This window comes from Micropterus dolomieu, linkage group LG22, assembly GCF_021292245.1.
Source record: "Micropterus dolomieu isolate WLL.071019.BEF.003 ecotype Adirondacks linkage group LG22, ASM2129224v1, whole genome shotgun sequence".
Taxonomy (NCBI): domain Eukaryota; kingdom Metazoa; phylum Chordata; class Actinopteri; order Centrarchiformes; family Centrarchidae; genus Micropterus; species Micropterus dolomieu.
The window spans coordinates 33,805,959-33,833,824 of NC_060171.1; the positions used below are offsets into that span (position 1 = coordinate 33,805,959).

The following is a 27,866-nucleotide window of genomic DNA, read 5'->3' on the forward strand; positions in this document are numbered from 1 at the left end:
ATTCTATTGATCACTTTTAAAGCTCTTCATGGCCTCTCGCCTTGTTATATTTCTAAACTTTTAGTCCCATACGCACCAGCACGTACCTTGAGATCCTCGGGCAGAGGTCTGTTGTCTGTTCCAGAGTCTCGACTGAAAACTAAAGGGGACAGAGCGTTTGCTGTCAGGGCCCCGAGGCTCTGGAACAGCCTGCCCGAGGAAATCAGGTCGGCTGAGTCAGTGAACTCTTTTAAGTCCCTTCTTAAAACATACTTTTATAGGAGAGCCTTTCCCGATCTTATTTGACTTTATTTTATCCCTTTTATTGTATTTTACTAATTTTATATTAATTTTTCATGCTCTTATCTTGTTTTTTTTGTATTATTCTTTACACTTGTTAAAGCACTTTGTAACTTGTTTTTGAAAAGTGCTCTACAAATAAGGATTATTATTATTATTATTATTATTATTACATCTGCGTACAATCAGCGTAGAAGTAGAAATTAATTCTGTGACTACATGAAATTTGGCCAAGAGGTGAAGGAAACACAGTCTTACCTAATTGTTCTTTCAGCTAATAGAAGCACTGAGGTGGAATCCAAATTCATAGTAAGCAGAAGATCATTAAGAACTTTAGTAAGTGCAGTTTCAGTGGAGTGACAGGCCATGAAAGCATACTCAAAAGGTTCAAAAAGATTCCTGTTAAATATGTGGGATAAAGTTCCTGAGACACAACTCTAATACTTTTGAAAAGAATGGAAGGTTAGAGACTGCTCGATATTGATTTAGATCAAAGTGTGGTATCTTAAGTAATAATTCAACCATAACAGTGTTAGAGCTAGTGAGGACAGTTCCAGTTTTTAGTGACAGATCAGCAATATTCAGCACTGTGGGACCCGAAAATGGCCCAAGATCTTTGAAATGTTTAGCTGGAAGAAAGTCCCAAACCACTACAAAGAGTAGTAAGGGCAGATGTGTGTGTCAAGGAGAAATCTAGGGTTGTGTATATTGTTACTGGTTTAGTGAGAGAAACAGGCTACTTTGGCAGCAGACAGAGCACACTTCCAATTCTCATTAATGTCATTTGCATTCCGATCTCCTGCAGGCCTGCTAAAGAGCATGTGTTTTTCATGTGGCTTCCATGTTATTTTTGTTTGTTTCTCTGCAGAAATGTTTATTAAGTAAAGGTCTGGAGTCTCTGGTGGAGCCCTCTGTGCAGCTGATGAGGAAGTGTCTTCCCGGAACTCCACTACCACTGACATCAGATCAGTCTGCATACAAGTTCCCCCTGCCTGGAAGACCACATGCTGTCCCTGATATGGATGTGGCACCAGGTACAGTATCAGCATTCACTTCATGTCCAGATTTAGCAGAAGCACCTTTGATAGCATAGCATCCTAAATGTAACATACAATTCAGTGCTTTTATTTGGGGAATATTTAGATTTTAGCTAGTTATTGCAACCAGACAGGCTGACTGATCACACTGGAATAATAAATATTGATAAAACTAAGAATGAATGGTATCTGATAAAGTGCATTTGCATTTCCTGGCCTGTTGTGTTGTTTGGATGTGCATTTTTGATGAATTATTAAATCAGTTTCACCATGGCCCAAAGTGCTTAACAAAAAGTAACCTAAGAAAACACAAGCAAATACACAAACACACTGTAAATCACGCATACATACATACTGGCTGCTCTGCTTTTTCTGTTTTATCCAGATGACAGCAGTGAGGAAAGTGATGAGGAGGAGGATGAAGATAACCAAGAGGCAGACAGCAAAGACTATGTAAGTTTTTTTGTGTACTTTCAGTACTTTTAGTATGCGTTGTCTATGGGGGCCAGTGCTATCGTTAGTTGAGAAAAAACACTTATGGTTTTCATTACTCTTTTAAATGAATTGACTATTCGAAAAAAGTTGTTAATCAACTGCTACTAAGTTCTTGACCATAAACAGTGACTGTAATATTTCATACACACAAACCATGTAATCAACTTCTTAGTTTTAGTTTAGTTTAAACTGCACACTCAGCTATACTAAACATCAAAACATTAATAAATGCATGAATGAAGCTGCTGGGGATCACTGAAGGGGCAGGTTTAGTTATACTTAATAATCTCAATACTTTAAGCAGTTCCACAGAATTTCTGTGGTGAGGAGAGATCCTACTTATGACCTAACATTTCTTAATTAATCTTAATGATCTCTAGCATCAGCCCCAGTATCACCAGAAAACACCCACTCACTTCCACCACAGACTTTACTGCCATCCAAATCTCATGTCTTTTGCAATTTAATTAATATTTGTTTAAAAAAATCTGTTAATTTAAGTGATTTTTTGGTGCCTCTCCCTTATTTACCATGGCCCATGATTAGGTTCTGCAAAGCCCTGCCTACGCTGCCGTCTCCTGGGGCTATTAGGCCTGTGATCAGTTTATGCTAATGACTTAGTGTTTGTGCCAGCTTAAATACCAGGGGGCTATACTAAAAAGCAAGTTACACATACACAGGACGTCTTTTCATAATCTGGCTTCACTAACAACTGCGAGGCTAAGGGATCACACGATACTGGTTATCAATCTGACAGCAGCAGGTTTGCAGCAGACGACCACTCATCAACATGAACAAGCATACTGGTAGCAGAGCGGCATATTATACAAACCAAGAGCAAACTATAATATTAGACAAATAGTGTGAAAAGCAACACAGCTGCAGCTGCCACTTGCAAGAAGACAGAAATCTCCAACTGAATGTGTAAGTTAACAGGCTTATAATATCACTGCCCCATCATTAGGGCAGGAGTAGACCTGACTAATTACATTGACACTGACACAAGAACATTTGTGTATTCCATTAAATAAATGTGTTGCTTAGATGTACTCTTATGGTATGTATGACAATTTTAGCCTTAGTCTTTCAGCTGTAGCAGCTGTGTGTCAGTGCTTCCACATTAAAAGCTGCAGGGCACAGGCATAGGTGTTTTTTCATCTCACTTTTTAAGACCTTATCGTCACTTAGGCACTCAAAATGTTCCAAACATTGTTCTAAATGAACTTCATAAAGCAGCAAAACCTAAAAGCCATTCATGCCATAATCTCAACCACAGCTTCAGTTCCCATCATTTACTGAAAACTCACCACATTACTTGCGCGGCGCCCAAGTAGCAAAAGGTGGGGCAGTGTCTCTATAAACCATCTCCACATCACCAACAGCAAACATAAAAGTAGCCTTTAAAACAGTCAGCCAGATCTCCTACAGATGGTGATTTAATTTTCCAACATGGCTGATTAGTCAGTTGGTGGTGCTTTAATAGCGTTGATCTCTTATCTGGAACATAACCTGCCCTACTACTATATAGTGGACTATATAGTGAGCTCGCCGTTTTGTAGCGCTGTCCGAATGTACAGTGATAATTACTATGCCCTATATAGTCACCTCAATGTATCCCAGAATGCATTTTGAAAAGTAGTGTTCAACCGATGGTCACTAACCAAGCCGTATATACCATCATGCATTGCGCTGATAGAAAAAACTGATTGTCTGACGGCAATGACGTAATTAACGGTGCTGAAATAACAATGGGAGTAGTGTCCGAAAGTGTTGTTTTAATAATGTAAGTGAGCTCACTATATAGTGCTCTACATTCAACTCCCTACATAGGGAGTAGGGAGTAGTGAGTGAGAGGGGATTTCGGACACAGTCACTGTTAACTCTGAAGTTACCCTGCTAACCTCACATCCTGCTTCTTAATACAGGCTCCAGGTTGAACCAAAATCATTTTGCCAAATAGTTCTCTTTAAAAAACTTAATCCTAACCAAATTTGCGTCATGATAATTTTGTAGTTATTTGACAAAAATACAAAACCCTAATAATGTTTGCAACTACAGTCTCTTTTCTGTAGATATGATGACAAAATTTAATTTTATAGGATATCATTCCATCCACCAAATGCAGAATCCTGAAGGGCAGGGAGTACCAGAGAGGAAAGGAACATAGATCCTGGCTTGGAAAGGATGGAAGTAGGGCAGGGAGAGAAGAGGTAGAGAAAGATGAAAAACAAGATGGGATAGAGGAATAATTAAAGGGAAAATAGAGTGTAGGCGGTCCCAGTTTAGAGCGAGAGAGTCTTGGGAGAAATGGATGGAGAGGCGCTGTGGGGGCCGTGGATAAAAGAAGATGGGACAGATGAATACAGCAGATGAAAAATCCAAAGAACAGAGGAGAATTTAAAATGAGAAAGCAGAATCTGAGGAGGCAGAGCGAGTGACAGACACTACAAAAGCTGAGGTGGAGAGATAAGAAGAGAAATGGAAGCTGGAATGATGGTGGAAGTGGAGCAGAGTGTGAGGCACAAGAGATATGGATGGAAACAACAATGGAGCAAAAAGAAGAGAAATTAGAACAAAGCCTCAGTTAAATAGATTTGAACCCAAAAGCATGACTGTGAGACCAACTTAATAATAAAATAAAAAAATTCAAGTTTACTCAAGGTCAAAACCAGATAGGCAGGAGAGGGGAGGAAAATCTCTCCACTAGGGGACCAGACTAGAGAAGGCAGACGGGATCATAACAAGCAAAGCTCAGGCAGGCAAAGAACACAGCAGAGCACAGTAGATGATCTGGTGGAGATGAACGGACGTGAGCTGGTATATGCTCCCGATGGAGAAGTGAGAACAGGTGTGCAGGTATGTGGGGGGGTACAAATAATAATGTTTAAAGGTATGATCAATATGTCAATATCGACATGCTGATTTTTATCAAATAATCAATATGTGGCAGTCTGCGTTGATAATTATCCAAATTATAGGCTAATTATGGGAAACGCTGCTTTCACTACCACTACTTTCATCACCCCCAAACAAAGCAGTCTCTCAAGACTTTTTAAATAATATCATATGAATAACTGCAGCAAGGAGTGTGATTTTTACAAAGCATATAGCCTAGGCCTAACGTTTCTTAATGCCACCGGCTGAAACAAAAAAATAAAGCAAGTAAATCTCGACTTTTAAACAGCTGTTTTTCTGCACATGTAGCCTGTTTATAAGAGCAGTATTCAGTAGTTACAAAACATTACATTAACGCCACTCTCTCCCGATGACTCCAAACATCAGTGACAGTAGCTGCTGGAGTTTCTTTCTGTAAGTTTCATGTTGCTGTGCTGCTTCAGCAAATGCTTCAATAAATCAGATGTAGAAATGTTCGTGATTGAAAGTATTTTGCTGGTCGCACAGTTTACAATAGACGACAATGTTCTTTGCATCTTAGACTGTGACACAATAATGGCAGCAGCTGCTTACAGCTGTGGAAAGAACGCCTCTCTCTCTCATTCTCCATTCTTCCTTTAGTGTTTGGCTATCAGCGGACATGAACAACAAAGTCCGGTCCAGCTGAGCTGTCGCACAGTCGTGGATTTACGTTACTTGCCTTAATAACTTGTAATAATATTGCCGTTTTAGAAAAGTAACTGCCTGAAAACAGCTCGTTTGTAGTCCAGCCGTTTCCCTTTCATCCCTGTGACGACACAAGGATGAAAGGAAATGCGTGTCATAACGCTCACCAAGCTGCTAGTCCGACACACCCTCAAAAACACCGGTGACAAGACGTCCACCTGCTGCCTCTCCTCTCCCTTCCAAACACTAGCTACCCTCCAGGCTGTCAGTGGACATAAAGTTGTTCCTGTGATGTAGAGACAGAGCTCAGTTAAAACTTTATGGATGAAAGATACTTTTGTTACAGATTAATAACTCACCACTCTGAAACTCTTGCTCCAGTCCATGTTGCCAACCTGGTCGGCAACATGTACTGCTGAACCGAAGCTGTTTACCGGCTTCTCGCTGACCTGCCCTTCTCTGTTTCTGATTGGCTAGTAGTCCTTAACTAGGAACTGTGCATGTGCAACTCCCAACAAAGATCATGTAGAGGTGAGATGCATTACTCCATAGCTAAAACGAAGCGTTCAACAAACAGGGTGAAAAGAGGAGCTGCAGTAATGTGCAGTATGACAAAAACTGGTTCTTGTACAACCCCTAAATAAGATTTTGAACCTGAAAATGAGCATAATATGACCTCTTTAAATAAATGAATCTGATTTATTAAGTGATGATAAGTATAGTGAGTTGATAGACTACTAATTCAGTGTCCTGCAGCTTTAAATGTGGATATGCCGACACATAGCTGCTGCAGCTGAAAGAATAAGGCTAAAATTGTCATACACACCATAAGATTACATCTAAGCATCGTATTTATTTAATGGAATAATCAAATGTAATTATAGACAGATCTCTTTGTGCCTTGTGTAATTAAAATTGCAAGCAATGATGAACAGGCCATAACAGCATAAGACGTGTCGGGGCATACCACGCGACATTTCAGCCAATGCGGCTCTTAATTGTCATGCACTTTGTATACTGCATGGGGGACTTAAACGTCAGAATCTGGTTGGAGGTTGAAGCAAGAAAAATTATGTTGTTTGGTGGGTAAAACGCTTGTGCTTGTGCAGCGGAGGAAAGGGGGCACCGGAACTCCACCCCCTTGATGAGCGATCTGCAGGAAAGTGTATCCCTCTTGATTAGTGACCGTGTAGAGGAGGACACATATGCAAGACGCACTGGATGACCCAGGTACATATGCTGCATTTTAGGCAAATTGGAACTCGGAAATTTCCTACTACAAAAACTATCCTGGAACGCCACCTGAAGTCGGATTTCCTACTAATGAAGATGTCACAGAAAAATGGCAGCTCCCATGGAAGCACTCATAAACCATAAATTTAAATTAAAATAATTCATGCTATCATATAGTAAAAGCTATTCTGCTTGAATGTTGATGTAGAAATTTTTGCCTGGAACACAGCAATAATTTGGATTCCCTCATTTAAAAAGAAAGTAAACCAAATGCATTCCACTTGTGTTTAAACATTTATCTAGGCTACACAAACACTCCACTCACTTAACAAGGCTGGTGATGAGAAAAATGACTTGTTTTATGTGACATAAGCGGTACACTGAAAAATTTACGTAATACATAGTGTTATTTTTTCCCATACAGTGTTTTTACAAGCAGTGCATCACATCCACATGCTGGCGCACAGCATGTGACTTAAATATGCTCAAACGAGTGTTTGTTTATTCAGAAAGGCCTTCATCTGTTTTGCAAATGAACTCATAGAATATTAACTTCTATTACAGTTTTTCTTAATCGCTTTGGCACAACTGGCAAATGACTATTAAACTTTGTCAAACTACATAACCATTTTTAGAACATTACGTCAGTTGTTCACATTACAATAGTCATTTATAATTCCTTTGGCACAAAATGCATTAAGTAAGCCTTGCAGATCAAAAAACTTTTCTTTGCATTAGCATTTCTTTGCTATTGAGTCATTTTTCTTTCAAATGCAGTTATACACGTTCATTGTGTAAATCCGTTGGGATTATTGTGATTGTTGGTCGCTCTATTCAGCATGTGCATTAATCTGTCTGTATATAGGTATGTGGTATTGTTGTAAAAGTTTCAGATAAATAGACTTAGGCTAGATGGGAAACAATTCAATTTCTTCTTTTGTTAAACGGTCTAAACAATGATAAAGGAACCTTTTGTTTTGATTACAATGATTTGTTCATTGATGGATTTATTTACATTTGAAGCATGTGTTAATTCCTTTGAGTAATCACTTCTGCAGGTCACACAGAGTGGTGTGCAGAATGTACCACATGGTATGAGAATTGTACTTAGAGTTTTGACAACTGTAAGTTTGCTTCAGTAAATGTGCCAAATCGGTTGAGAAAAACTGGAAGATTTTTTGGCCTATAATACTCAAAGGTAATATTTAGATTTATTTAACAAAATAGTATCCATTTCAAACCATTTCATCCTTCTACCATTTGAGTGAGTCGCTGTTTCTCATTTCCTTAGTTTATGTGTGCACGCATGGCTCAGATTTTGTGTGGAGGACCACACATTCTCCCGTCAAGTTTGTTTTTTGTAGATCACAACCTTTGCGCCGGAAGTGGCCTACACACGTTTCCAGCCCTATTTTGTGTGTACACACCATTTATAAATGATACTCCTGATGATTGTCACACAGGGCTTACTTCCTGTTTTCAGGCGCTATGATGATAACTGAATATTGACTGAATAACAGTGTTCGATGTAAAGTCACAAGCTTCACAACATAGCATCATCAATGCCTGAAGGCTTTTCTGAGACAGTGTAGTAGCACCTCACAGCATCAAACTTGTCATTTCCTGTTGCCATTAGGTGGCAATATGACTTGTGTGTGTGTTGTGAGTGAATGTTGCCATATGGATGTCTTCAGGATGGCGTGTTAAGTTTGGTACACATTGACTGAGACCGGTATATAGGGAGTTACCATAGTCGAGGCAGGATGAGATGAAAGCATGAATGCGTTTCTCCAGATCTGTGGCTGAAGTAAAAGACTTGGCTATAATTCTCAAATGAAAAGCGTGCTTTACATCGGGTTCAAACACAAGTCCTGGTCACAAATCTAACCGAAGATATAGGATATAGAGCTGTGTGTCATCGGCGTAACAGTGAATATGGAGCTGTATTATTATTACCTGAGAATAACTACATGAAATTAATCCAACTACATATTTTACATCAAGACAAGTGAAACACCTCACTTCTCTAGGCGATTATGACTAGCTTCTAGCTAAAGCTATCAAACAACAGTTCATTTGCATTGCAAAAGTTGGGATAAACTTAATTACAGGAGGTGTCACTTTGAAAACATTTATCCCGCATCAGAGCCTTCCATCTCGATAAAAACCACACCGATGTTTATATCCGCGATTTCTGTGATATGTCATTGTGTTTTCAATTCTTTGACTACGAAGATCCACACGCTGTCGGCTCGTGCGTGTACTCCTCCATTTGTACAAATTTCATTTCACTTCTTACTTCTAATAAACCTACTTAGAGACTGTATATTATTATTATTATTTCCTCTTATTCTTCCTTTTGACCTTCGTGTAAGGGGGACCCACGGTTATCTAGATAGAAATGGCTCATTCTAAGGTAATAAAAATGTAATGGTTCATTATGTATTATACACCACCGAAAACATAATTATGGATCTTATATTGCATAGTACAGAGTGCCAGAGTGACTATAACCCAAACATGACACCAACATGTCAAACTGCAGGATGTTTATGGAGTAAAGCATGTGTGGAAGGAGCTCTGTACAAGGTTTCCTTCCTTTGATTAGGCAGACACAGCTCAGTAGACATACATGATGTACAGAAAATGATTTCTTTATAGCACACGGTGACTCAGTCACTGAATAATGCTGTATTCCCAGTGTGGCAGTATGTGATAGACAGGAAAAGACAGATGTTCTTTGTTTTCAACAGGAGACTGACAATAACTATACCAGCAATGCTGCTAAGTGCCACCCACAATGCCCACATATACAGCTTGTCAGAAAAAGTTCCATTTGTGTTCCACCATCTTGGTGAATCAGTAACATGGGTGTATCTACACACGTTGTCCAAATGCTTAACAGCTCCCAGCAAACATCCAATTGTAATCTTTCTATTTAGGTCTGAGGAAAAAGAGATTCAGTTTGGGCTTGACTTACCTTTGAGCTTTTGTGATTTTATGGAACTATAATTAAAAAAACATCAGATATTTTTATATCAAGTGAAAGACAACTAAATAGATGTTCAATATATCTAATAACTGTGGGTCTTGTAGTGGGTAATTGAACATATGCCATGACCAATTACAGTCAAGAGCTACAATACTGCATATGATTATTCATATTTTGGGGCATTACACTATTTAAATAGAAATTATTCTTTTATTGTGATTTTATGTTTATGCTCTCATTTTGTTTAGTTATTCTGTCAAATAGTAGATTTCTACTATATAGAATACTATACACTTCTTAAAGTGCACAAATTTTCAGAACCAAAGACGGACTTTAGTTAACCTGGTGCTGTGGTATTTTAACTGGAGACACCTCAAAGCGACATGTACAGTTGTCTATAGAGCTCCTGAAGTAGTCACCAAGGTAATCACATTTCAAATGATTCTTGTAATATAGTTTGAATGCGAGTATCATAATTAAAAAAAATATGAGCATAATAAATGTATGCTATACATTCTGGAGTGTTAGTGAAACCTCTTTTATTCAGGTTGTAAGGCCAAAACAGACACATACAGCAGTCAGTAGCTCCTTCAAACCTTAAACCTCATTGAATAATATCTGATAGGATTTTAATTTATGCCAAAATTGGTCGAATTGACTGGATAGGGAAATTTTGACCATGACAGTGGTGGCATGTGCAGATGCTGGTAACTCCAGCAAACTCTGCTAAATTTTTGTTTCCCATCTGTTATTTTTTTATTTAGCCGCACCAGACACCACGGTGGTAGTATGCTTCACTTGCAGTGATGAGGTACTTGCATGAAAAGAAAGAAATGCAGTTGATATTCTATAGCACAAAATATTATTTTAATACGGTTCAGCTTTGCTTATTGTTTCACTATGTACATATATGTGTTTTATGTTGATGGTTGAAAAAATTTGAATTAGTTTAAACTGACTGGGAGCATTATTTATTTTGGCTTCCAAAAGAGCGGTATGACAGAAAAAGACACAGATGCTTGTTCAAAATGAGATCAAAACAATGTGGGCCAGTCAGACATTGCATCTAAAGAGAAAAAGCACCATGATCTGCACGGAGACTTGCAAATACAATATGTTTGGTACAGATGGTACTCTCTTTCAGGAGTAGTGAGGGCCAACCTTATCACTGCAGGGTGGCAAGATTGTGACTATTAGACACGAATCTGTCCCACAAATCTTACAGCCTGTCTACAAGAGGCATTTCGGTCGTGTTTTTCAGCCATCTCATGTGTTTTATGATGGATCAGATATGCCTCTATTTAAATGAATCCAGCTGTCTATACAGGCTACACTGACTGTACGTGTTTATGTTCTTGCTATTGTGTGTTCTCTTCCCTCTAGCATCCGCATATGCCACCACTGCCAGGGTCAGGAGTCTAGGTTCTGCTCAAAGTTTCAACCAGCTTAAAGGGAGTACGGTCTAGACCTGCTCTGTATGAAAAGTGCAATGAGCTAACTTCTTGCATGAATTGGCACCACATAAATAAAACTGAATTAAATTCCCTGCTTAGTGACACCTCCTGTGTAAGTGGAATATAATACCTATGGCCGTGACGGATGCTGTTTTAGTTAATTCTCCTTGCTTCTTCATCATGAAACGACGGAAGAGTCAAGAACAGTCATATGCCAGTGCACTTCCATAATTCGAGAGACTAAAATAAATAAAATAAGCTTGATTATGACTGACAAGAGATACACCCACTCCCTAAGCTTTTTAATATTTGCAGAGAGGTCAAAGTAATGAGGTGATTAGGAGGGGAAATGATTGGTGGGAACAGATGAGAATAGAGGTAGAGACCCAGATGCGATGAAAAAAGAGAAGATAGATGGAGTGGTTAGGAGAAGGTGAATGGATGAAGAAAAGAAGAAAGTTTTAGGTAGGTGTGGAGAGAATGCCGTAAAGTAAGAATGCTTTCAAAAATAGACATGTTAATAGAGTATATTTATATATCAACAAAATGCAAAGTGACTGGACACAAGAAGAATTTAAATCAGTATTTGATGTGACCAGACCTTTTGCCCAGTACTGTACAACTCAACCGAGTCCCTTTTCTTGTGGACTATTTAGATGAATGCCATAGCCTGGTTCCAGACTCCTGCACAATCATCCAGTTTTCTCCCGTAACTCACAGGTCTGCTTCCCTTTTCAACAGCTTGTTCCTGAGTCTCCCTCCATATGTTCTGAGGCCCATTTTGATTGGATTGGCATGTTTGTCATGAGTGTGTGTATGTGTGTTTCTCTGTCCAGGATGACGACTTGGAGACTGACCTGAACAAACTTCGTAACCGTCCTGACCCAGACAGACCCAAAGAGCTGCTGCCACAGTACAGTCACCTCTGTCCTGAACTCTCACATGACTTCCAGGTACACACTAAGGTTTGCACATGGGCAAGAACAAATCAGAGGTTGGCTCAGGCTTCATGGTTCTTTGTCTCTTATTCTGCTTTATTTAATTTAAGGGGGGAAAAGGAGAAAACAATTGAGATTGGGGACCATTGATTTTGTGCTCTTATGTATACAAAAAGTCAACAAAGTCAAGTAGTATTCAAAGTACACAAATTTAGTATTAGAGTAATTAACCTTTCATTACTATTACAGTGTGCTAGAAATGTCATCATTTTGATGTCATCATCATCAGTTTAATGATAACTTAATTTTTGTATAAAGATTAGTTGTTTTGTCATCTAATCAAAATCATTACAAAAGTTACCATAAGAGATGCACGTTCTGTTCTGGAATAAAATATTTAAACATGACACAGGTTATAGGAAATGTCATATTCAATGTTGAGAACTCTCTGTGCATAGAAACATTTTTATATTCAAATCAACTCGGGAACCATCAATGCGAGAAACTCGACACTTGTCCCGACTCTTCCTGTGGAGCAGACAATGTGATAAGTGTTTAGAGCCAGTTGGGCCATACATGTGCCTATTACTAACAACATATAAAGAATTTCTTTAATGTACTGCCAATCATCAAATATTTAAAATAGAGTTAATTTTACTGGGGATTAAGTTACATATATGTAGTTTCAAACTTAAAGGTTCAGTGTGTCAGATTTAGAAGCGGGGAGGTTGCGAATTGAAACCAACTGTCGAGTCTACGGCCCAATCCCAATGTCCCCCCTAAGCCCTAAACCCTGAACCCTCACAGACTCTGCTGACGTCACTTGGAATGTGATTGAGTTTAAGAGGTTACAAGGGCTCAAAATGCTGTAAACAGGAACAGGACAGCCCTTTGCCACTTTATCACGTTACCTTGACGACGCTGAAACACACTGCACACTTTAAATTTTTTGTTTTTGCCTGATTTTTAAGTCCTACAGGCTCTCGCCCTACAGAGTAGAGGAGAGGAAGCCTAAATGTCAATATATTTGTCATTAATCAATACACTATTGTTGGTCAAACAGCATCATTAAGCAAAAACTAAAATAAATTGTTGAATAAACCAAGTGTGTCATAAGGTTATTGCATTCCTGTGACTTCATGTGTTCTATGCAGCATCTTAAGTTAAGAAAACAATTTTAACATCAGCGTAGGTGTCGTAGGCAGATTTGCCGTGATACTTCTCTCACTTCCGGGCTTCCCCTGGTAACCCCCGTGTTTAACGTCATACCGCTATGAACTGTGGGCAATTCCCTCAGCCAAAGTCTGCAGAAATGCGGACTTATGAAAAGGGTCTATAAAGGACTCAAAATGTCTGTGAGAGAGCCCTCGCACGCTTGACGATTTGACAGTGGGACAGCCCTGAGCCCTCATGGACTTCCCGGGAACGCGCCTCAAAGTCTGTGAGTCTGTGAGGGGGGACATTGGGATTGGGCCTACCACTGCCCCCTAACCTTTCAAAGAGCGACAGGTATGGTGGCTGACACAGGACAAAAGCTGTAGTCTTTTGAGACACCCGAGTGTAACCAGTCAAGAAAAGAGGTTTCTTTACATAGATATATTAAGAATCTATATTTCCTTAATTATTTAGTAAAACCATGTTATTATGGCTTGTCCACTGACAGATAACATGGAAAGCCAAGAGTGTGAAACACTGTCACTGTTTCTGCAGTCCAGTATAAATCATAACATAACAGATAAAGTTTATACAAACATTGACAAGGGAAATGCATTAATTCTCTCTGTGATTAAGGACCATTGCCAAAACTGCCCGCCAGCAATATCTGGCCCACAGCCACATTATGGTGCTTTGATAGCTGCAAAAAATATAAATAAATAAATGCTTTGATGAACTAGTCATGACAGCAACAGTTACTCACATAATCACTTCCTCTGTAGTGGTTTTGCCACATAATAAAAGCGCAAGAAGCTTGTTTGCTGTAATGTTTCTTTGGAGTTGAACTGAGAGATTTTACTTAAAATGCAGAGTGACATTAACATCTTAACATTCTAGGACCTGACGGCAGCTTTCGGTATGCCGTCTTTCGGTTAACTTCATACTCATATGGTCCACCGTTTGAAAGATAAAATCCTTGTGATTTGACCAATGCAAACCATTTCAAGATACAATCACCACAGCGGGTCCAATCAGCGCCTCTGTCAGACCAACCAGTACAATCAAAAGTGACGCGACTCACCTTTAAAGCCTCAACCGATCGATTATATTCCAACAAAAACGGTCTTGTTACATTGTCAAAGGTCCACACGATCCAATCTAAGTCAAAGTAAAAATATTTAGTCCAAAACACATTATTCCATCAATAAATCCCCAGGGACTGCTGCCGCATCGTTTCATATTTGCCGGCAGACGTGGCTCGTATGTCATTATAACCGTAATAACTCCTATTTGAATGTAAACAACTAGGATAGCTTGTATTCAAATTAGCCGCTGAACTCTGACCTTTCAAGTGACACCAAATCCGACCCAATAGGAGCTCACATGTCCCTTTCACAGCCTACAATAGCCAACGAGCCTGTGCTGTTAGGAAGGGCCAGCCCCTGTTATTTCGTGGGTAGGCCGAGCCAGTTGCAAGCAATTGTGCCGATGACTGGCACTTCATGTAGCCAATAAAATTCTGAAAATAACGATATCCAGCTTTAAGTAGGAAGTTCATGATCTACCAGAAAAAAACACACCTGCGTCAAACTACGGAGTGATACAGCAGCAGCTGCCTGCTGCCAAGGGGCAGTGCTGTTTTAGAAAAAATACGCTAAGTCATACACCTGTGTAACATAGTCATTTTTCATAGTATTGGTATGAAATCTAAACTTGGACTAGGTAAGGCTTTATCCTGTGGTCCTACAGTGTTTTCCAGCTAATAATTCCCAGCTATCTGCATGCATTTGTTAGGAAGCATTTTCAAGTGGAAATGAAAAATATATTAGTTTTAGTGTGTTTAAACTTATATTAATCACTTAGAGTAGCATTTACAATCATTCTGGGTTTTGGGTTAGACACCACTGAGTGTTATCTTTCAGAGAAGCCCAAAACTATGCATATACTCCAAATGGTTCAAGAACTACATTCAATTTTCTTTGGACATGCCTTGAATAGGCGTTTTGCATGAATTTTCCAGGAATGTTAAGAGGTTAAAAGAGTCTGTATCCTGCTTGACACACCTCTGAAAGAGCCGTCAGAAAATGTGATTCTCCTAAATGTCGTCTCTCTGGAGATTCTGGGGAAATGAAATGGCGTAGGTTGATGGATGCGGATCAAACACCGAAACAAAAACTCTGCAACACATGCCGTAATGTGTGCATGTGAAATTGTTGAAGAGAGAGGGGGAAAAAATTGTCCCATAGTGGGATCAAACACACAACCTTCAACGTTGGAATCCTGTGCTTTACCAAATTAGCTAACCAAATGCCAAAATGCTGATTTTATTTTAAATTTTATGTCTTTATTCTCACCCACTATCCAATGGTTGAAAAAAACCCCGCTCTATATTATTACTACTTCTTCTTCTTTGAATGTAGATCAATAGATCCTCAGAAATATTACACACTGGACCTTTAATTAAATCACCTCATTAAAAGCTTTTAACCCAATAAATACCAATCACAAATATCCATATTCATTACATTACATACATGACAATTTAACAGCATTGCAATCATCTACATTGTTCTTATGTATTAATAGAAAATGTATCTGAATGGAAATCTGAAGTGTGTCTCCGTCCACATCTGCATCATAATTCACACAGTGATTGACACTTCTGCTGGCTGATGGTAGCCAACATTTTTGGAGAATGCATAAATCCTATTAGGATGAATTATTCAACATTTTATGTGTGTCAGATTCATGACGAGTGCCAAGTCACCAGACAAACAGAGCAAATACAGTACACAAGCTCCTTGGCTGAGGTAATACCACTCAAACAGCAAGTGTGACCAGGATGATGACGCTTGAAAGGATTTAAACTGATGCACATTCTTAAGAGAATACTATGCCCCCTTAATGGGCCCTCGTGGATTTTGGGGATGATCAGATCTTTTCTTCCATCAATATTCCTGTGAAACACTTTTGATCACAACACAGTAGACCATACATCACTTTAGACCAAGGGCCTTGAAAAGAGGGAGACAGGAGATTTTTTTTTGAGTCACAGTCAAATTGTTTGCTTGTATTATCAGCAGCAGGTCAATGGTTTGAGGCGGCCTGGTCTTCAATCACCCACTGAGGATGATTTTTTCGTCACACGGACCCTAGCGGCCCCCGAATACTCACAGTATAACACTGGAAACACTTGCTTTACAGGAACATTCATTTTGGCAAATGCTCCACATGAGTAAATTAATACAAATTTTCTCTATGGGTACATCCCATTCACCCACTCACTTATTGTCTCCTCGTTTTCCCTCACTTGTGTGTTTTAGTCCCTCTGACTTAAGACTTATTGGCAGAAGTGAAGTGTGTGATCTGATTATTAAAACAAAACCATAACGCTAGGGCACTTATTCACATATTTTACTTGACACCAAGTCTTAATCACAGCAAACAAGAGGTCTTGCCTACTCCCTCTGGCCTGCCAAAGGTGTTGTAATCACCTTTCTACAAGCTTCTGTAATGACAGATACCATGATCAGAGCGAACAATGACACAGCAAGTAATGTAACTAACATTATCTAAGTTGTGGGTTAGCAAACAGTTGTTATAGCTGCTGCTGTAAAGCTAACATGAAGCTAACATGCAGAGAGTGCAAGATGGTCCCAGAGCCCAGGTGTGAGTTGACTGTGGACTCTAGACTAGTCTCCTGCTCAGGCTTTCTGCTATTATAGAATTGTAACCACTGGTATTGGCAAGTTGTGCGGTGTCAAGTAACAATCAATTAGTATTTTTATTCCACTATGTTCACTGTGTGCACTGCGCAGAGACAGCTATAGGATATGTTTAGCCTATCTTACTGTAACACAAAGATAGAAAACAGGGAAACTGTTAGCTTGCTGCTTGATGAAAGATAGATGAGATATTACTTCTGGTGATAGCTTACAGGTGTGCCCACATTTTTGCCAATGCAGGTGTAATGACCGCTGCACTGGTGTTGTGATAAAACTCAGACAGTTGGTGAAATTCTTCCCCAGGGTTCTGTTCACTATAGTCATGGGTGTAGGTACCAGCAGAGCCGGCGTCAGACAGAGCTCAGCAGGGGGGCATTTTATTTTCAATGGGTGGCCATTAGTGATGGGGAATTTTTTCGGATATCCTATAGGCTAGTTATTATTGCTACTGCTGTTTTTGTACGTACATACTCTAAACATTCATAAAATATATACTGTGTTTCATTTACCACCATTGATTAACACCACAAAGGATATTAAAGCATTTAAAAGCAGTATTTGGAGGTGCATGCAATTCTCCGCAGGCATACAAAACTGGGCATAACCGGGCTGTAATATCTTGCTGTATGGGGTCAGCAAAGTCAGGTACGCTTTGGTACATTTCTCGTATCATCCTTACCATTTGCAAAACTATTTGTGACCAACGGTTCAGGTTTGGCTGACAATGATTGACAATGCAAAAGGCTGCACTTTTTCTGTATGGCATAGATCAATTTCAACAGTACAGAGTTATACATTGCAAGAGATTGGACAGGATTCACAGTTACACTTTTACTGTATGCACTGTAATTTGTTGACAGAGCAGGTCACTGTGATGCAGAAAATAAAAAGACAAGACTATTTTACAGCACTGCATAGCACAACGTAAGAAATGGAAACATGGAAACACCCCTTAGGCTGCTGTTCCTGTCTGTCTGGCCACAGATTCTTATCCACAATCACAACAGATATCTTCAAAAACAGACAAATAAAGTCTAACAGGTATCTATAGAAAACATGCTTTACAGAGAACGTGTTCTACCGTTTTACATGTAGTGACTTACGCAATGAACTTATGACTAGACGTTTTGGGGTGGAAGTATGTATTCAACAGGGAACCAGTATAATACATTGTGATCAACATGACATACAGTAAGCAATGGATAATGTAGGAAACAGCAGACAATTGTACATGATCATTTCCACAAATGTGTCACGGCATTTGCATTTTGTTCAAAAGAATGAGAAATTCTTGAGAAATGTACCAAAGTGACTGAGAACAACTGTATTCTATAATGAAATACTGATTTATATGAGAAAAATCATTTACACAGCAAAGTTGCATAGAGCTCCCTGTTATTGGTTTTTTTATAGGTCAGTGTGTGAGAATTGTTGTCCGTGTTTTGGTTGAACGCGTTTATTTTGAGACTTGTGAGAAGTGTTTTGGTGTCTTTTGAGGTGAGTTTAACTGTTTGGCCAAGATGCATGTTGGTGATGCAGACTGTATCTGTACAGTATCTTACTGACTGTAAGAGTTTTGAAAAAGTGGCTTCAGTTTTGACCAATGCATGTTAGCAATTGAAAAAAACTGTAATCCAATTGCCAGCTTACAGTGCATCGACTGGTATATGCAGTGAGGATTGCATCTCCCCATTTATTTGCCTGGTGCATTAATCATTATTATAGTCATCATTACCCTCCTAATCAACCATCAACACTTAAGAGAATAATAATAAAAACAACATACTGTTTATTCATCCAAAACAGCCCACAAAACATCCACAGAACCCTCAGCCTCCTTCTAACTTTACACCTATGACCAGTTGACCTAGTGGTTTGAAGATATTCAATAGAGTATTACAACAACATGCACTTTATCTGACAAAAACTTCACCTGCCAAAATGTAACATTTGGAACTTTCCCCCCCACCCTTTTCACAGATGAAAAAAATCACACTCATGCACATTATTTTGATGGTGACAAAAGCTGCCGCTCCCAGTCTGGGAATATTAAGCCATGTTAATATTAAAAAATCTTTTTTAAGCTGATGTGACACCAGCATTCACCAGGATAGTAATCAAGTGGACCCACGATCACGCTGTGAGTTGCAGTCAATTTGTGAATACAGTGGTAACGAACACTGCATGGCCGTAGCCAGCTACGAGGTCACCTACGTCCCGGACCTCTGTAATTATTTCAGTATATTTTAGTATAAAAACAATTTGTTTGGTGTGTCGTTGTTACAACCAGTGCTTGTCGAGGGACGAAGTAAGCAACATATCGCCGATAAAATCAGGCAGGTATGACCTTTTATTGTCAAGTGGCAAAAATAATAAACAGTTACAGGTTTTCTTTAAAGTTCAACTAACATAGCACAATGGAAATCAAAACAAAGGCAAGGTGATGCAGGAAACAAAAGGAAAGGGCTGCGGGTGGTGCCAAATCTACAAACAAATAAACAAAGAACAACCAGCACTTTACTAGCTGCAACAACTGAAAAGAATGAAATCAACAATCTCTTACCTAACTGTACTAAACTTACCTGTCAAACTAAATACATAGCAGCAGCCACCCATAAACTAGTGTTTCATTAAACATCCAAAATCTAGCTGTGGGGCTGGAGTAAAGCATGCGTGAAACCACAATGATTAACCTAAACCAGTAGCCCAGCTCCCAAAAATGACTAAGCTAGTGCCTCGAGCGAGTTAACATACTAATAGCACACGCAACCAAAGCTAACCTTAAGGCTAACTACAGCAAACACGTTAACTAAACAGTATACAGAGTGGCACCAAGGTGAACTGCTCAAGGTAAATCACAGCCGCTTCTGGCATTTCCAGGAGGCAACTCTGGACAAGCAGATGATTGGCAGCTTAACCCCGTGATGTAGAGGACGGCCTGGTAATCCAAAACAGGGGAAAATGGATATTGACACATTTTACTCTGATGATACTCGTTCTTGTAAAAAGTACATTATCTGTACCAGATACTAATTTCAGGTACTCACATTCTTTGTGGAAAGGAAATGAGGCACAGATTGTGTATCCAGTGAGTATTACCAAAATATTCAGTTATACCTCATTGATCAAATATTCTAATACTGATCAAAAATTAGGCATACCTCTTCTTTTTATTTATTTTTTATAACCAAGCTACTGGGACTTGGACTCTATTTCTCATAACCTGGCTATGGCAATGGTATACTGTTGACTTTATCCACGTTCAGACTGCAGGGCAAAGTGACCCAAATCCAATTTTTTTGCTCATATGTGACTCAGATCTGATCTTTTTATGACAGTGTGAACACGCCAAGTCACATGGAATCTGACCTTTTCCAGTTTGGAATTGAGCCACTTTCATATGTGGTCCAAATCCGATACAGATCGGATCTTTTTAAATGCGACCTGAGTCTGGACACTCAGGTTGGAATTGATGCGACTTTGATGTCCCTCTAGAGCAGCTGTTGTCATAGTTCTGCTGTAGACGGAGCTGTGGTGAATGAAAAAGCTCCACAAAAGCCATTATTTTGTCTCTCTTCCTCCTATACCTTGCTATCATCTACTCACAAATTCCCTTTCTTAGGGGAGAGCGGGGTGATTTGAGCCAGTGGGGAAATTATGCCACCACTTGTTTCTCAGCAACCATAGACAAAATTGGTCATGTGACCACACATTTTTGAAGAGTCATCCATTTTACTCTCCCTGTGATGAAGAGAGGCCCATGGAATAAGTTATAAAAAAAGTCCTGATTCTTGTGTCTGAACAATTACAGACAGATTTGAGAAAATCTCACACGTGTTTTAGGAAGTTACAATATGAGGCTATACTGTTAGTGTGACCTTAACTCTAAAGTGCTGGATGACACAATTTTGTTAAAATGGCAGGGATGCTGTAATTTGAGCCAAAAGACCTGGGGGCAGTTGAGCCAGCTATTTGACTGTAATTTTACATTTTATTCTTATGCATCACCGAAATGATGTGACATTATTCATTTTAGACCAGAAACCATCATGTCATGCTTTTATAAATGGAAGACAGACAGGATTCAACTCCTATTGTGGGTTTGGACAGAACAGTGGGAGAGGTACAAAAGTGGGAAGTGTCGACCCATCTTCAGCTCTCTCACTGAGGGAAGGAGATGTTGGTCCAGAATTCCACGATACATGGCCCCGTCCATCCTCCCCTCAATACGATGGAGTTGTCCCGTCCCCTTGGCTGAAAAGCACCCCCAATGTTAATCAGGTGGCACGAGACATGACAATCAACAGGATGACTTTAAAGCAACACGCTGATATTAAACAATGAGGAGATATAGCTGCAATATTTCACTATCTAACTGCAATTGAATGTTGGGACCTGGCGTTTAAGTTGGCGTGATGAAATGACATTGATGTCCCCGACCCCCATGTGGCTCAACTTATACTCTCCCTTGGCTCAACTCACCCCTCATATGGGGTACCGATTCGACTATATGGGGTACCGATTCGACTATAAGGGGCACTTTTGGTACTTTTTCTTGCATACCGGAATCACAAGTTGCCAGTTCTCTTGTCTGCCCGGAGATGGAGTGGGGAGAAAATCGGGGGCTTTTTTTTTTTTTGCAATGGGATAAAGTTGCTCATCAATGTCACTTTTCGTGATCCGTGTGAAGCAGAAAGTATGACCTGCAAAGCTAGCAATCTAGATGCCCACAAGTAGGTACTAATAAAGTTTTATAATATTGGAAAAATGGCCTGATCAGCGCAACAAAGAGTCAGACTTAACCCCCTAACAACAGTCATTGTTGTTTTCTTTTAACCATGACCACAATGGCTCCTTACGTTGGAGGTAGCAGATCAGAAAACGGTTAAACAGATTATTTTGGAAGACACTGATAACCTTTGTTGTTGTTAGGGTCTGAGGACTTGGGTGCATCATAGGTGGTAGTACCATTAAAATCAGTGTAAGAAAGTACAGGGAAAGAGAATTTTGAGACGGGATGCTCGGAATGAAATATGCAAAATACCATCATGACTGACATGGCTGTTACTAAGGCTGAGGACATTACTGATTAGAGAGAGAGACTGACAGTGTGCGCGCGTGTGTGTGTGTGTGTGTGTGTGTGTGTGTGCTAATTTGCAACACGGTCATGTCTATTAGGAGAGGTAGACATGACGAAGAGAGAGGATATCTCTTGTCCCTTGGTGATAAAATTTCAATTTGATCAAATACGGGCTCAATGTCAAAAGACTTGACACAGAACCTGTGCTGGGTCTTGTCTTATTGAAGCTTTTAACTGTGCATTGATTTATACACCTATCCTACTACTCTGGTTAGTTAAAGTAAGTAATTGGGTGAATTATATCTCACCTGAGCCACTGCTTTAAAGTTGTTTACATGAGCTGGTTAGCAAACAGTTGCCTATTTCAGACATAGACCAACATTACTACTAATTTGGGCTTGTGTTTGTGTCCACCTGATGAATGTAAGTCCAACGTTCACTCTCTTTATCTCTGATTTTGGTATCTACCAACTCCTGAGGAAAATACAACTGATGGAGCGATGTATAAAGTGGAGTTTTTAATTTTACACCAGTAAGCATGCATTTAGAGCAAGTGACAGAATGAAAAAAAAGAGTATAAGAAATAGTCAACAGGGTGGTGGGATTCAGAACAACAGATACAAAAACTATCCTCAAAACCATAGTAACTCACTCACTGGAAAATGGCAGGGAAATTCTACACTCTTGATTTGCCGGAGTTTTTAAATCTGATTTCTGTGGCATTTTACATCAGTCAGCATTGACTGGTCTGACAGAGCTGAAGGGGGGAGCAACCCAGAGATACAGAGAGCGCCACTGTACGCCATTGCTGTGAAAAAATTATTTAATATTGAAAATTATTTTTATTGTTTATTTTGTTTATTATGACGGTATAGTTTGTGTTAATATGATAAAAAAATTATTACAGTCAAAGGGAAGGAGTAGGGAGACTAAAAAAGTTCTGCACTGCAGGTTTAGGTATAGTTTTGGAGGTATAGTACTTAATAAGAATTTTCATTTGATGTTTATTTGACTTTATACAGTTGCAATCAAAATTATTCAACCCCCACTGCAAATTAGGTTTATTGTCAAATAACAAAAATATAGACTTTCAGCTGTTTGCAATCAACAAATCCAACAATCACAATTGAAATCAACAAATGCTTCAAGTGGTTTCCCAAAATTCAGCTGAAAATGCAACATATAATTAATTCTCCAGTCTCAGAATTATTCAACCACTTCATGGAGAGCAGCTTTACTACTTAGTACATTACCCATTTGCTGTTATGCATGCTGTAAACAAGATGCAGAGCCAGACACCAGCTACTGGCAGCGTTCCTGAGGAATCTTAGGGCATTCCCCATGAGCTTTTGACTTTACATATTCTTGGATTTGCGTCCTGCACCCGCCTTCTTCAAATCCCACAAGACATTTTCTCTGGGGTTCAAGTCAGGTGACTACGATGGCCATTGTAGAATCTTCCAGGACTTCTGCAACCAAAGCTTGGTAGAATTTGAGGTATGCTTGGGATCATTGTCCTGTTGGAAGGTCCAATGACGCCTAAGCTTCAGCTTCCTCACAGACGGCATGACATATTCTCCTAGGATTTGCTCATACTATCTATCTATATATATATATATATATATATATATATATATCTACAATCCATCTTGCCTTCCACACGCTGCAGGTTACCAGAGGCCAAGGATACAAAGCAGCATCAGAGCATCACTGAGTCACCACCATGCTTAACTGTGGGCAGAGTTTCTTTTCAGCGTATCCTTCATTCTGACTTTTCTTGTGTGTGTACATCTTGGAGTTCTGGCATGGAAACCTCTGCGTTCAGTATGCGCCTTACTGTGCTCACTGGAACCTCAGTGCAAGTTGCCACTAAGTCATGCTGCTGGTCTTTTGCAGTCACTTGAGGGTTTTTCACAACCTGCCTTCTCAGAAATCTGGTTGCAGCCATTGATAGCATCCCTTGTTTGCCCACTGTTTCTTTAACTTTGAACTTGCAAACTATGCTTCCAATGCTGTCTCTAGGAACATTCAGTGCCTTCACTATCCTTTTGTATCCTGTTGCTTGTTTGTGAAGGACAGTGAACATAATCAAATGAATATCATAAATGTGTGATGACTAGGCGACTAATAGCTTGAAGTAAAAAAAAAAAATCAGTCACTTTCGGTTAATCTTACTGCGAAGGGAAGGTGTTTTTCAGCATTGTCTCCGAAGACCGACAGTTTCTTCACAAGACCAGCCACATCGACCCCTCAGAAGGGTGGGGTTCATGGACTTCCTGGTTGCTTGGAGCACACTGGTATAGTCACGCATCTCATCAGAGAAGCCTAAGAAAACAGAAACTACCTAGTCGTTCTGTGGTTAGACCTGATTAATGCCTACGCGTCAATACCACACATTCTGGTTGAGCTTGCACTACACTACCACTATGTTCACAGCAAGGTCAAGGACCTGATCCTGAATTATTACATAATTTCAGACTCAGGGTAACTTCTGTGTCAGAAACATAGGACTGGCATCAGCTTGGAAAAGGAATAATGGGCTGTGCCATCTCTGTTATTTTGTTTGCCCTTGCCATGAATATGTTGCTGTTGTCATCCAAACCATTTTTATAGCCAATTACCTAGTCTCTTTAAATATACTAAACTATTAATTAGGAATTCTGGTTAATAACTAAATTAATAACTATTTCAAAATCACTATTAATAGAGAGTGCCCTACCAAGCTAAATTAACCACAGCAAATAGCTGACACTGTTTCAGCAAAACACTCATCACTTTGATTTGCATCACAATAGCATGTCTTAAGATATAAATGTGTCTTCTCTATGGGAGATATAGTACACAGTATTACATGATATATCATATCCTTCATCCGATGACATCAGTCAGTGTATACTTTGCAGAGAACATGTAGAGAGATTAAAACCTTTGATCTGGGCAGTGTTAAACCCCTTGATATATCCTATTAGTCAGATATTAGCACATTTATCATGAGTCAAGTCAGAAGGTATCCTGTGTTCTATGACTTGAAACATTATCATGGACTGAGACACTTGTTCATTATCTCCCATCTGTCTCTGACAAAATCTATTTCTGTCTTTCTTCTCAACACACACACACACACACACACACACACACACACACACACACACACACACTCTCTGTCGCACACATGACCCAGGAGTCTCATTTAAAAGAATCAAGATAGCCCTGTCACAATATGTATACACCTGCAGTATATTGTATCTATTCTTGTATTTATTCACACCTCGCAAAAATGAATCTGTGATGTCGCCACAGCTTTCCAAATCTTAGATTTACCATTCACCACTGTCTTTTTTTTTTCTTCAGTTATCAGAGCCAGAAAATACAAATGAGGATAAAAGTCGATGAGTAGAGCTCAGGCAGGTAGCAACTACAGCAGCTGACTTTAATAACCATAAGCCATGTGTCAATCAAGCAAATGTAACCAGCCCCATGGCTGTACTGCACGGTCCTGACTCATACCACCAACCTCGGGTACGGGAGGCAGACGTGCTGACGAGGAGGCTAAAACCCTTGGGCACTAGCTTTGGTCGCCAGTGCTTCTCTTAAGGCGTCAGGGAGTGAGGTTTACTCACTGCACAGCCTCGCTGGCTGACGTTACGCAAACACTCACCAAAACATAGTTTTCTTTAAGCCTTAATATCTCCCAAATGGAACAATGATTCCTAAAAAAGTCAAGACCAAGGTCCAGATCTGTCTGAAGATCAATCCAGAGAGTTATTACGTTATGTACTGTCTGTATTTTGTGACGCCTGTCTTCAGTCTGTGTGTGCATTCACTCCTATCACATGAAGCACAATGTCATTGCCATGACAATGATTATCATCAGTCATTAGAGCGAGCAATAAGAAATTCTTCTCAATGCTTGCAAAGACGGAAAACTGTTCAAATGCATAGAGAAGTGGAGGATAAACTGCAGTGCAGCACTAAACCTGTTCATACTGCAGCCGCCTGTCTCTGTCTGGCAGCCACATATGCTCAGCATTAAGTCACTGGTCAGGCTAATTGTGCCATCCAGATTCATATGGCACTATTCAGTGTACTTAAAGACCCCCAACCACACTGGATATAAGACAGAAAATACAGGCGAGTTTTGAGATATCTTTCCAGTGTCTGTGCTGAATTTGCTTTCACTGATGTAAGTGCACTTTGTTGGCATTGTTCCAGATCTCTGGTCTTATGTAAAATGCATATACTATATAAAAAAACAACAGCCTGGAATTAGGTTTATTGTCAAAATGTACAGACTTTCAGCTGTTTGGAATGAACAAAACAAACAAAAGCAATTGAAATGGGTAAATAACACTGATTATCTTAATATGTCTTTTATATTTAAAGTAGACGGGTTCAGCTACATGGTGTGAAGGGGCCTTCGATTCAGTACTGCCTGGAGAGAAGAGGGGGAGCAGCGGTCAGTTAACGATGCTGGAGAGGGGGTGCTGGAGCGGAGCTGTTAGCTCTAGAGACAAAACCTACTGGGGCTGCATGCTGCCCCACCGGGGCTCCCACAGGCAGCGACCCCCCCGCATGCTGTGGCGGTGAGAAAAGAGCAGTGATCAACAACAGGGACAGGATAGCAAGCAGGCTGACATCGTCAAAGGGAGTGTCCAAAACATAACATGATAAACAGATGAGCAGTCTGGAAAACACAGCTACTGATAATCAAGAAAACAAAGAAGTATGTGATAATCTGTCAGAGTGAGCAGACGAAGATACTGTATGTCTGATAATGACTTGATGGAAATTCAGAACATGTCCAGAGTAATGCGAAAGCCATCAAAATCACTAAAGGGACAAAAGCTGGAAAATCCAGTCAGAAAGATGTCTCACTGATCCAGGAGGACCCGCAGAGTCGGTACTCTCCTGCTCATGTCAGGAAGTGTCTGAAGGGGACTAAAGGTGCCAGGCTTGTGAAAGTGGAAGATCATTTTTTCAGACTGGAGTTATTTATTAAGTCAGCTAAGTCTGTCAAAAAGATCAAGAAACTTTGGAGAGGATGCACTGACAGACCAGGATATTAAGTAAAAGGACAAATAGCTGCTGGTGACAATAATGTACAAACAAAAAATCTTGTTTATCTCTCTTTTCCTCTTAGGTGTTTCTCTTGTTTTCTTCTCAAGCTTCTTTTTCTACTTACAGTAGGTGACTACAAATAGGCACTTTGAATTTAAATGGATTCAATTCAATTCAATTCAATTTTATTTATATAGCGCCAAATCACAACAACAGTTATCTCACAGCGCTTTTCATAAAAGAGCAGGTCTAGACCGTACTCTATGAAGAATGTACTCTATGATGCTATTTACAGGAGCCCAACAGTTCCCACCAAGAGCAAGCACTAGGCGACAGAGGCAAGGAAAAACTTCCTTTTAAGAGGCAGAAACCTCGAGCAGAACCATGGCTCAGGGTGGGCGGCCATCTGCCTCGACCGGTTGGGGTGAGAGAGAGAGAGAGAGAGAGAGAGAGAGAGAGAGAGAGAGAAAGAGAGAGGAGGCAGCCTACACAATATACACACAGAGGTACAGACAGTAAAGGTGATGTTGCTATAGACTAAATGAAAAATGGTACAGATATTTATAATAGTGTTAATGGTAACAGTCGTAATGTTAATGATTATAATAACAATAGGACTAGTAACAATAGTCGTTGCAGCAGAGGGTGTCGAGCAGGAACACGGGGGCAGCAGGTGACCCGCAACCACAGATCCAGACTCCACCTGCAGGAAGTGATAGGAGGAGAGGGACGAGAAAGCACAAGACTACCAGAAAGGGGAGAAGTTGTGTTAGTAACATGCAATAATGGGATGAGGTTGCATACAGAGGGAGAGAAAGTAGAGGAGAGAGGAGCTCAGTGCATCATGGGAAATCCCCCG

At 39.8% G+C, this 27,866-nt stretch overlaps 1 protein-coding gene across 1 annotated transcript in view; it reads left to right on the plus strand.

Annotated features, from left to right (window-relative positions):
- The window catches only part of LOC123962517 (cytosolic carboxypeptidase 4), a 206,071-nt gene that overhangs the window by 61,710 nt on the left and 116,495 nt on the right, over positions 1-27,866 (plus strand). Inside the window, exons 9-11 of the mRNA XM_046038694.1 lie at positions 1,148-1,313; positions 1,702-1,769; positions 11,888-12,004. Of these exons, the coding sequence (XP_045894650.1) occupies positions 1,148-1,313; positions 1,702-1,769; positions 11,888-12,004 (351 nt within the window). The remainder of the gene's footprint in view (positions 1-1,147; positions 1,314-1,701; positions 1,770-11,887; positions 12,005-27,866) is intronic.